The following is a 12,746-nucleotide window of genomic DNA, read 5'->3' as shown; positions in this document are numbered from 1 at the left end:
CAAAAGCAGACACGGGTATCTCACACATACACACACACACAACACAGAGAGAAAGAGAGAGAGAGAGAATTACCAACTGTCCTAATCAACATAGATGAAAGAAATCCTCAACAAAAATCATACAAACCAAATTCAACAAATATATTCAGTAGGATTTATTATAGCTAAGCAAGAATGGCTTAATTTTTAGTACAGTGAAGTGGTGTGTTACTATACTAGTAAGTTATAGTAATATAAACAGTATGATATTAGAATAAAAATAGACACAGACAAATGGAATAGAATCAAAAACCCAGAAATAAACTTAGGCACACAGTCTACAGCAAAGGATCAAGGATATACATTAGAGAAAGTCTTTTCAGTAAATGATGTTGGGAATACTTGAAGCCACATGCAAAGGAATGCAACTAAACCCTTCTCTTACACCGTATACACAAATTAACTGAAAATGGCTTAAAGACTTGGATGTAAGAACTGAAACCATACAATGCAAAGAGAAGAAAAAGAAAAAAACTGACAAAGCACTGCATGACGTTGGCTTCAGTGATATCACTGGGAACTGAATTCCAGCAGCAAGGGAAACAAAAAAGTTGAACTATATCAAACTAAAAAGCTTCTCCAGAATGAAGACTCTATCATTTAAATGAAAAACACCGCACTGAATGTGGGGAAGAAATTTGAAAGTTATAAATCTGACAATGGCCTAATATTAAAGATCTGCAAAGAACTCAACCAAAAAATAAATAAATAAATAAAAAGCCCAATCAACAAATGGTCAGAAAAGTTTAGTACTTTTCCAAAGAAGACATCTAGATTACCAACAGACACATGAAAAAACTCTTATCAGCATTTATCATTAGGATAATGCAAGTGAAAACTACAATGAAATACCATCCCATACCTATGAGGATGACCCATATCAACAAGACCAGAAACTGCAGTTGTTAGCAAGAATGTGGAGAAATACAAACACTCATACACTGTTGGTGGTAATGTAGACTTGTCCTGTCCCTATGGACAGTAGTATGAACTTTTCTCAAAACATTAAAAATAGATCTATTATACCATCCAACAATCACATTCCTGGATATCTACACAATGAATGTAAAAACTAATTCAAATGAAAATAAGCACTCACGTGTTCATTGCAGCTCTATTGACAATAGTCACATTAAGAAAAACTAAATGCCCAAGGACAGATGTGTAGATTAAGAATATTTGGTATAGCTACTACTCAGCTATAAAAAGAGATAATATCTTGCTATTTGTTGCAACATGGTTGGATCTTGCAGGTGGGGATTGGGGGACAGCAGAAGATATGCTAAGTGACATAAGCCAGAAAAAGAAAACAAATATGGATGGTGTCACTCATATGTAGGAGATACGCAAACAAAACAGGGTCAGACAAAACCAAACCCAAAAAAAAAAAACCCCAAAAGTCTGTTAATTGAGATTGCCAAAGGTGCAAAGAGAGGTTGAGAACAAAGGGAAGAGTGGGCCCAGTGGACTATGATGGAGGACTCTTGGTGCCTTCATGATATATGTGGCTTGGTAACATACACCTGAAGAGTTGAACCTGTGCCTCAGAATCATTTATTTTTGTTGTACTTCAAAATAATTTTTTTAAAAGCTTTGACTTTTATTCAAGTTCTTTAGCTGTTGTTAGCAGTCTGTGCTCTTTGGGTACAGCACTATTCTTATTTTCAAGAGTAAATATTTCACTTAGAACTGTAACAGATATTTAAATGACTGGAACAGATGAATTTTATTTGCATGTTTTTTCTATATTGCTGAAACAGAGTTGCAAATGAATTCAACACCATGGTGTTAGGGGACTAGAAAAAAGAAACTTGGGATCCAATAGATAATTATCAAGGTAAAGGTACATATTCCCCAGGTGACAAATTCTACCTATTCTAGCTTTTATTATTCTTAGGATAGTGTTCCATTTATTTCACTAGTTCAGAATTTTTAATTGGATATGACATGTTTCAAAGACAAAAGAAATGCCTAATTCACTCTAACAAACTTGTTAGTCATTGTTTATACCAAGAGGATTTCTACCCTACAGAGAATAATAGTTTTCTTTTTCCTTTGTTGATAAATCAAAGTTTTTCACTGACCTACAGAAGCCAAGCATACTTTAAAGTAAAATCATCTTAAACTAACAAAGATATGTATCATTTATACTTTATTCTTTTTTTGCTCCTTTTTGATTCTTTAATAAATGTATCCAAAAAATAATTGAGTAAGAATATATTAAAAAGTCAAAGTGATTATCTAATAAAAGTATGCTTTGATATATTTCCATTTTAATAGTAATTCACAGTTTATGATTATTCTTTTCCTTTTAAAGTTGACATTCTGCTGGTACAGTTTTGCTTGATAGAAAAGGTTTTGGCCTCTTTAGGAACAATTTGTAGAGAGAACTTCACCCATTACCTAGGTTTCTGTTTGTTATAAAATCACAGTTTTTCTGGAAATAACATTTTTATGGTTTATACTGCTCAGTGCATGATTTTAAACTTGAAATAAAGGTGGTGGTGGTGGTGTAGGGGGGGAGTTTCAGTTTCAGTCTACCCCAATTCTGTTAGTGTTTGCTTTGTTCAGCAATCACTCTGATCTTCCTGGCAGGGAGCAAGATCTTGAGAACAAAACTAGTAGTGACTGTGTAGATAAAAAGGCATGAATTCTGCTTTTAAGGCAAAGGGGGAATAGTCTACAAAAGAATGAAAATAGGAATAAACGTACAGCATTGTTAACCTGCAGTTCTGTTGTATCTTTGAAAATCTTAAACTGTAAAAAAAAAAAGTTACACTACAAAGGTACATAATTATGTGACGGAAAATCTTGAAAAAGGTCACCATTTTGTTACTGGCCAACTACTTGACAATAAAATAGACTAGATTATTCACAGTTGAGAAACCATAGGCTAGAAACTCATAATTGAGAACCCTATTCCTTAAAATTGACAGGAAGTATTTCCACATCATATGAAGTACAATAACATATTATTTATTCTCTAGCAGAACAACTCTCTCAATATGGTGACGATGATGGGGTCAAGAAGAGTACTCCAGAGAAGAATGGGAAAGAAATATCAGAGCAGACATTGCAGAAGGTAGTCTAATCTTTAAGATATTGAACTGAGCAAGTTAAATCTGAATTTAACATAAAGGATTATATTTTAAAACGAGGCCTCATGAACTTAAACCTTGTGTGAATTCTTAATTTAAATTCATAATTCAAAATCATTGGCTTGCCAAAATGGGATAAAAAAAATCAATGTTAGTGAAATAAATGTGGAAACACTTGTGCTTTTGTTGACAGATTAAAAATATTTTTAAAGATGAAAAGAAGAGAATGACAATCATAAAAATATAAAAATTTCTACTATATGTGCTTATTAAGTTATAACTTTGCAGTTTAACTTTTAAATGGGACAAGACTAGAGTGTTATACTTAAGCAAACACACAGATTTACAATATTTGAACTAAAAAATAATTGAAAAATTTTATCTTTTCCATAATAAAATGGCAATGTTTAGAATTTTCATTTTGAACTTAAATTTATGCATGATTCATCTCATTTTAGATAAACATTTGTGTCCATATGGGAATACTGTCTCAGTATTAATAGGACCATTCATGTAAACCTTATAGTCATTTTGCATTTTGCCTACTTGTATAAATAGTAAAATGTTGTATAAAAATTTTATCACTTGTCTTTACAACTTTATTTAATTCATTTTTGTATATAAAAGTTGTTATGAAGTTTAATTAAATGGATTTGATTGCATGTTAGCATTTTTGTTTATTATTCTAAAGGAAATATTCAGATGGGTTTATTCTTATAATTGATTTGTTACTGGGCTATCCTGATTACTTATATAAAGCTGCAAATGCACAAATATATAAGCAAAAATATTACTGTGTATACTTACGTTTCTAAAATATGTATGTAATGATTTACATCAATAGATGATGTGATTTGTTATAATTCCAACACTTGCCATATGGTCAGGTTAACATAATAACCACAGAGAACAGAAGTGTTCACATTCATTTATCCTGTGGTAAATGGGTAGTGGTAATAGAGTATCCATTACCACCCAAAGTGTCATGGAACTTATACTAGTTTATCTACTTTGCTTTAGAACAATACTTTTTTGTGCCAGATTTTATGTAATTTTTATCTCTATGGATATATAACACTAAGCTACTTACTGCTTTGGGTAGAAACCCTAAAGAAATCCATTATTTCCTCCTAGCTGCCATAAATGACTACTACCATACTGAATCCAGAATTAAGCTCTGACAAGTCAACAGAAATTATTTTCATTGAACCATATGTCAAATTAGCATACTAATTTGTCACTATTTTTATATTAACATAATGTAATTGTTAGAGTAATGATTTAACTTCTCTAGATGAGTTTCCTTATTTTAAAGGGATGTATATAAAACTCATTCAAAATGGGTTTTAAAAGATAGCAGCACCATGTAAGCAATATTTGTACATGGTGGAGATGAAATGGAACTACATATATTTTAGTGTATATGACAGTTCACACTGTTTTGGGATAACTGTTCTCCCAAAATGCTTACATCAATGTTCTCATCTACAGTGTCTCAGATTGTGACTGGATTTAGGGATGGGGTCTTTAAAGAGTTAAGTTAAATGAAGTTAGGGTTTAAGCCACCCAGTCTTTATACTTTATTAATGTAGTCCTAACTAATAACACACACACTTCACAAAGTCAAGTGTTTTAGTTTGAAAGGAGCCTTGTTTTTGGTAAATTCTTTAAATATTCAGTACTGGAGGGAAGAGTATGGGTAGTGAATACACAAACAAAATGCTCTTAACAATTCCCTAGACTTTAATTCTCATATATACATTGAAATTTTACTTTTTGTTCTTGCAGTTTTCAAATTGGTTTCACAATAATTTTTGAGCATATACCTTGAGTGACAGTAGGTGCTATGAACTTTCCATTTCAAAATCTTTTCAACTAGTGTTTCCGTTTTTTTTATTTGTCCTCCATTATAATCTTAAATGAGAATAATTTTGAACATTTCTTTTAACTAGACAGGTAGTCATATTAGCCAGTTAACAGATTTTAAACATTTGAAAATTAATGGACTTCAAACCTTTTTCTATTGGTATGTAAATTTTCAGAGTTGTCCCCAAAGTTAAATAGATTTTTCTCAAAAAAACAGTGCTAATTTTCAGATTTGAAATCTCAAATTTAAGATGTTTATTTTGTTGCATTTGTTCATAAAATGTTTCTATTTTAATATCTATCAATATTTCATGAAGTATTTAAATTGCAGCTCAAGTAATTTTAAGTAGCTGTTAAATAATAGAGACAATGATGATGATAAACTAGAATTTACTGTCTGGCAGGAATTGTTGTATTTGATCATATTTTATATTAAGAACTTGTAAGATAGGTGTTACTATTCCCCTTTCACAGAGAAAGAAACTAAAACAGGTTAAATATTTCCCAGGCAAAGCAGTAAGTGTAATTAAGACTAGACTCAAAATTTAATTTCCCTAAAACACACTGCTACTTATAATATATTAAAACTGCCACAATCAAAAACATTTTTTAAAAAAGGTTTAAGTGTTTATTTACACAATATACATTCAAAAATACAGTTTAGGGCCTCCTCGGTGGCGCAGAGGGTTGAGTGCAGCACTGTGAGGCTGTCTGCAGCCTCTGCAGTGTGGGTTCGATTCCAGCTGGCCAGGGAGAATCCCACATGGCACAGCAGACCTCCTATTGCACCCACTCCAGTGTATTTTGGTCCTTCTGCCTGTTCTGCAGCCCTCTCTGTCTCTGGTGAATCCTCTCACCCTCCCGTGCCTCTGGCCTATACCCCAGCTCTCGTATAAAAATAAATAAATCTTCAAAAAAAAAAAGTTTAAAAAAATAAAATTAAAATTAGAATACAGTTTATTCAATACCCTGGGAGCCAACATGCTAAATATTTTAAAATATATGTTTGGGGAAGTGATTAAGGCCTACTGAAAGAAATTGAAGAGATTATAAAAAGGTGATTTTTTTTGGTTTGTATTATTTTTCAATAAATAAAGAATAAAATTTGGTGATAGAGATTAGGAAGAAGTTTTAGCCAGATTTCATGTGTTCTTAAGTGATTTATTTTTCTGTCACACTATCCAACTCACTAGTAAAGTACATTGAGAAAGAACAATCTCATCACAGAATTTGAATTTCATTCACAGAAATACATGGAGGTCTATGATGCTTTGATACAAACATTTTTAATATACCTCCACTCCAGGTCAAAAATAAACCTGCTAAAGATGTAAGTGCAATAGTAAATGAGTATTCTGTGGAAAAAGCAATTATAATGAGTAGCTATTCATTCTGTGTTGGGAAATACCTGTGTTCCAAGACAGAATAACTGACCATTAAATGATTGATGAATTAAATGGAGGGGATCGAATTCATAAGAAATGTAGGGGGTGCAGAAGGATAGGTAAGTCAGAGTTAACTGATAGTCATGTAGACAACCTGTACCTTCACCATTATAAAAGTTTAGGCGTCCTGTAAGCTGGAGAGTTTTAAGAATATACATAATTATTGTCTTATGTATTTCTCAAATATGAATTGAAACCATTAGTTATTTCATCACAGTATTTTCTTCTTTGAAGAATTTTGTTTTAAGAGTCGATCTAAATCCATGTTTAATCATTCAGTTTTCTTTTTTGACTCTAGTTCTTTGTTCATGTTCCATATATATCTGGGTAACTCTTCTTCCTCATACGGTTTTTAGATGGGGGGGAGGTGAGAAGGGACACAAAAGTCCTGAATTGGAATCCCAGTTCAAAGCAGGATATGGAAACCTCTGTGTGTATTTAAGTCTTCAGAGACTCCTTTTCCTCATCGTTGAAGATAATTATTGACTCTACTTATCTCACATGTTTGGTAATGGGCACAAGAGATAATGTTTATGAAAATATTTTGTAAATGGTAAAATATACTTTACAAACAGTAGTGATTATGTTTCAATACTTACATTGAAATCAACTCTTCCATGAAATTGTTGTATTTATGGCTTAGAATTAACTGTGTTTTCCTGTTTGCCCAGACTTATGCACTTCAATCCTATCCTTTATTAGATTTATTTATACAAGTGTGTCTTTCTTTCCAAATAGTCTTTGAAATTTCTTAAGATCAGGAATTGTGTTATCATTTTTGTTTCCTATTACATTAAAGTTTCTATTGAAATAATGAATATTAATATGCAATCTGGAAGTAATAATAACTTAAAATGGTCATAGTTTTTATAAAATTGTTCCTTTTTTTATAAAGTAAGGATCACATGACTACTAAAATTATGTTTTTCTAATTTAGAACAAAGCAACCTCAATAGACTATTTTATATTTAGATCATCAATTTTTAGTGTCAAATATTGAAGTTTGTTTTTTATTAATAGTTTCTCTGTACCTATTTTAGACTTTTTGTAGAACTTTTTCTTCTCTGAAAAACCTTTTTTTTCACATTGAATAGTATATATAGCCAAACCACTTATGATCTTAGAAAACTGCAGTTTATTAGCATCTTTAGTTTTGTGTCACTTTGTGTAGAATTTTAACTTCTTTTACCATCTGTCCTTTATTCAGTGGATGTATTATTGGCATTTTAGAATATATTTCTCTACACCACCTAAGAATTATTTAGAAATTAAGCACTTTAGATTTCTTGTCCTTGTGATAAATGTAATTTTTGTTTTCATAAGATATAAATGTTAATAAAATATAATAGATATTGTATTTAAAAGATTTTAAAGGAATTAATTTAAATTCTTCTGCTTAGATCATTGAGTTGGAAAATCGGATAAAATCTTTTGAGAAAAGATCAAGAAAGTTAAAAGAAGAGAATAAAAAAATAATGAAAGAAAATGATTTCCTGAAATCCCTTTTAAAACAACAGCAAGAAGATTTGGAGTCCAGAGGAAAAGAGCTTGAACAGTTACAAAAGAGGAATAAAGAGATAGAAAAAAACAATGCTGATCTTCAAGTAAAAATCAGTGAACTGGAGAGAAAAGTCACTTCCCTAAAGAGACAAGTTGCAGAAGCTAATGGGTTGAGTAATGAAAATGAAGAGCTGATAAATTCAATAGATAAATTGCAGCATTCAGCAGACAAAGCTAAAACTGAGATGGCCACCACAGAAGTGAGATCTAGACAATACGATTGTAAGACAACCACTACCCAGGTAAAATTGAAAGCCACCAAAAAAAAGTGCTCTGTAGGCCGTTGCCACACTGTTCTCAATCACTCCATCAAGGTTAAGAGCAATATGTTTGAGAACCCCAGCAAGGACGGCTGGGAGGATATGAGTGAAAGCAGGTAAGGCTCTCATTAACTTAGCTCTGTGGTGGGGACACTGTGCATATGTAAAGTACCAGCAAATGGAGATTGAATTTCAACTACTGTCGATTTGGTATTCAGAAAAAATACTGTCAGATCCTTTGAAATATCTTGGGAGGTCTTGTTCTGAGCTTATTGACTGAAATTTGCATGCAAAATTAGCCACAACTGCATGAGTATTTGAATAGGTGCCAGGAACCCAAAAGAAGGCAATGCTTGATTTCTTCCAGTGATGCTATTTTCATGCAGTCATGAGGCTTGAAATTGACAGTTTGGCAGGTTGATTTAATTTGCTGGCCCTTTGCATATTCACCACTGACAGCTAAGGATTCCCAGGCAAGCCTACTAAGTCGGTTTAGTTATCTTGTGACATGCCAACCTGGGAGGAGAAACATTTTTCTCCCTTAATTTAGTTAGATAAATTTTGAATGACCCATTTCAGCTTGTTACCAGATGTCTACAAGCTGTTTAACATCCTCTAAATTAAGAACCATCTTCACTAATTATTTCATGTATGTATTATGCAAAGTCATTGTACTAACTTTAATTGAATGGTGGTTAAAAATTAGTTCTTTAAAGTTAAAGCTCGGTGGATTCCTAGTCTAAAGTTATATAGTCCCTAATGAATAGCAACAGGAAAATACTAAAAATCTATATTTCTTTCTCTTACCCCTGGCTGTATATTCATACATGCACTTGAAGTACATCAATAAAATCATGAAGTCAAATTGATATTAGAACATCTCTTTCAATATCTAGATAATTGCTAATACTAATTGAAAAATTGACTAATTGAAAATTTTTCCATAATTCTGCCTTGTTGTGTAACAACATTATCTTTCCTTTATTTCCCAAGTTTTAAAAAAATCCATAATAGTGGCTTGTTTTAGGTATGAGTTATCTACATAGTATTTGTAGTCACAGATAGAACTGAATCTTAGATTCAAATGTGATCTTCAAACTTGTTTGCCTATTAGAATCATCTGGAGATATTAGACAATATCTGAAGCTCAGGCCACACCCCAAAACAATTGAATCATAATTTCTGGGGCTGGATCAAGCTTCATTTGTTTTTGAATCTCCTCAGCTGATCCAATGAACAGCCCAAGGGTACACTGTTGTAAATGATCCTTGGGTCATTTGAGCCCCTTGTTTTCAGATAGGTTAAAAAAAAATTCTAAAAAATTATGAAAGCAAGGACGGAAGGACCAAATTGCAGTCCATTTCTTTGTCACCTCTTCTAAGATCTTTCATTTTGTCAAAATCAATTATAGCAAAATCCTGCTTAACTTAAAATCCACTGTGGTTTTTTTTTTTTAACCTATGTCTCCAAAGAAATTCTAGTTTCAGCTACTAAATATATCTCAGCCAGTTGGTACTACCACACTCCTCATTACACAGTGGTGCAGTTTACACATGTGTGAGTATGTATATATGAATAAATACATGATGGTTAAGCAATATACTCAGTACTAATTTCATCATATTAGTGCATGTATGAAAGAGTACATATTTGGGGAACGTATCACACAATATCTCTTAAAATATAGGATTGTCATTAAAGTTGTTTAGCAGTGAAATTTGGTTTTACATTGTAAGGATTAAGTGTAACATTTCTTGCCTGACAGAACAGCCTCAGGAATCACTCAGCTGCAAAGAATTCACAGACAATTAGAAATCCCTTGGTGGAGCTTCAGGACTTCAGGACATTCCATTTCTTTTAGCTTTTCATTGTCTGAAATATAAGAATATTGAGAAAAATAGTTTATAGTACTTGATACATAGGGATATGAAATACTATATTATATAAGTATTACCATTACAACATTTAAGCCTCAATTAAATTACAAGAGCATGCTATCAAATGAAAATAATTCAACTTAGTAACAAGCTTGAAGTCATTTATTTAAGGGAACACAAGTTATGGATTGGGGGAGTGCAGTGCCTAACAAGTAGTGGGGCACTCTGTCACACTTTGGACAAGAACAAATTTTATAAAAAATAGAAGAGGCAACTAGGAAACGGGGCATGATTAGCTTGGAGGCTGATTAGCTTTGAGGAGATTTTGTTAAAGCCCTATATTAGTCTATAATACAATATACATCCCAGAAAATCTTAAATAATTTTAGTGCACATCTACTAAGACTTCTGCTAAATACTTCTTAAATACACTTAGAATTTGAAATTGAATTCTGGACATCATACTCCATCAAAATCAGCTAGAACAGATTCAGGAGTCATGGGCAGGGCTGAGGGGAAGGACATATCAGAAGCATACATACATATTAGAAACATTTTAACAAGCTAGATATGTTTTTCTTAGCAGTATTTCAGGCATCATATGACCATGTCCAAATAGTTAAAAGATCATCGATGTGGGGGCCTCCCTGGTGGTGCAAAGAGTTAAGTACCGCACTATGAAGCAATCCGCAGCCTCTGCAGCACGAGTTCGATCCCTAGCCGTCCAGGGAGCAACCCACATGTCGAAGCAGACCTCTCCTGTCTCACCCACTGCTCCCCTCAGCAGTGTATTTAAATCAGTCTGCCTGTTCTGCTCCTCACTCTGTCTCTGGTGAATCCTCTGACCCCCCTCATCTCTGGCCTGTACCCCAGCTCTTATTGCATAAATAATCTTTAAAAAAAAAAAAAAGATCATCGATGTGGAAAAGGGATTGAACTTACATATATGCTCTACTCAAGCTCATTACTTCAAATATTTTCTCCTTGCATTCTTTTTTCTCTAATACAAATGATTAACATACTTAGCATATTATACATTTTACTTATTCTTCCTGTTAACCTGTCTCCTCTCCACCTTCCCCCCAGGATGTGAACTACACAAGGGCAGAGATCTTTCATCTTCTTTATTCACTTACTGCTTTATCCCTTATGTGCAGAAAAGTACCTCGCACATATTTGATGCTTTAAAACTATTGTATTCATTATCACTGTAATTTACATTCAGATGGTTTTGGGGGGGGGTGAGATGTGTGTGTGGCAAAATAGTGACAACTGTTTACATCTACTTGGAGGGAATATGGGTATTATACCCTGTACCTTGAAACTTTTTTGTATGTTTGGAAATTTTCAAAATATAAGTGAGGATGACTTTTTTTTAAAAAAAAAAAAAACTATTGTATTATGTGATGAGTGGCTATACGTGCTAGAACTGGCACCGATGTGTAAAAGGCTTAGAGCTTCCAATTTTACTAAGTCAACACTTCCTGACAGAAATGTTAAACCTTTCTGCCCTGGCTCACACAGTAGTGAGTGCTCTAATCTTGAATATGTTAAAGCATGTGCTTCCTGAGTTGACAGTAGCAATACTATAAAAGTGAGGCTAGTAGTCATTTGATGTTAGATAATTTAATTTCTTGATGAGTTTTTATAATTTTATAAAATATATTTAGGCTGATTTTATCTCTTAATATTGGGAGCCAGTAAATGCTCTAACTTACAGCTTTATATTCTCTAATATTTGGGTTTTATGTCTCTCCCTTTTTTCCAAAAGCAATGATTCTGAAACACAGAACTCTCAAAATTTTGGAACAATTATTGTAGAAACATCCCAGAAAATAAGACCCATAGAAGATGGAAGAGACCAGAAAGAAAGTGATCAAACAGAAAACAGCCAAATGCAAGGAAAAGAAATAGTACAAATACATTCAAATCCAGATGGCAAAGCCCCAAAGGTATATGTCAGTTTTACTTATTGATAAGCTATGTTTTTTATTTTATGCTTCATAACTAGTTAATTTTTGTTGCCAGTAATTTCATTTGAATCCTTAAAATAATAAATTTCCTTTGAAGCACACGGTGAAAATACTCACTTTTAAATAATTTTCAAGTGCCAATCTGTTACAATCCTTTACATAAGTAGAAATAAAATAGATACTATTATCCAAAATAAAAATTTTAAGGTATTTGTAACCCATTTTCACCCCGCCCCATAATAGTGATAATAAACTCCTTTTTTTTTTAAGTTTATCAAATATATCAAGTGAAGAAACTTCTGTTTTTTTATTAGCCTTCATAACAGTAAAGTTATTTGGTTTGACAAAATTTTCCCATTTCTGATTTCTACCTTATTCCCTACTATATTTTAAATCTTGAAAAACTGATGTTTAGGAATAACTTACTCAATAATTTTTGCCAATGATACATCATGTTGCCAAAATATTTACCTATTCAACATTAATCAGTAAAAAACTGAGGAACGATCATTTTATTTTTTTGTGAAAATTCAGATTGTCTTCGAATTAACCTATAGGGTTCTTTTAAAACCAGATATCTAAGGATTTGTTTTTTGAAATCTATCCAAAACTTTGAGGGAAAAAAAAT

At 32.4% G+C, this 12,746-nt stretch overlaps 1 protein-coding gene across 1 annotated transcript in view; it reads left to right on the top strand.

Moving 5' to 3' along the window:
* Positions 1-12,746, top strand: part of CNTLN (centlein) — a gene marked incomplete at its 5' end in the record, with an annotated part of 238,450 nt that overhangs the window by 147,820 nt on the left and 77,884 nt on the right. The window contains 3 exons of the mRNA XM_084239276.1: positions 3,030-3,121; positions 7,849-8,384; positions 11,917-12,097. Of these exons, the coding sequence (XP_084095402.1) occupies positions 3,030-3,121; positions 7,849-8,384; positions 11,917-12,097 (809 nt within the window). The remainder of the gene's footprint in view (positions 1-3,029; positions 3,122-7,848; positions 8,385-11,916; positions 12,098-12,746) is intronic.

Source organism: Talpa europaea (assembly GCF_964194135.1).
Source record: "Talpa europaea genome assembly, chromosome: 7".
Lineage (NCBI taxonomy): Eukaryota > Metazoa > Chordata > Mammalia > Eulipotyphla > Talpidae > Talpa > Talpa europaea.
Note: the sequence above shows the minus strand (reverse complement) of the source record. Positions and strands in the feature narration are given on the sequence as shown.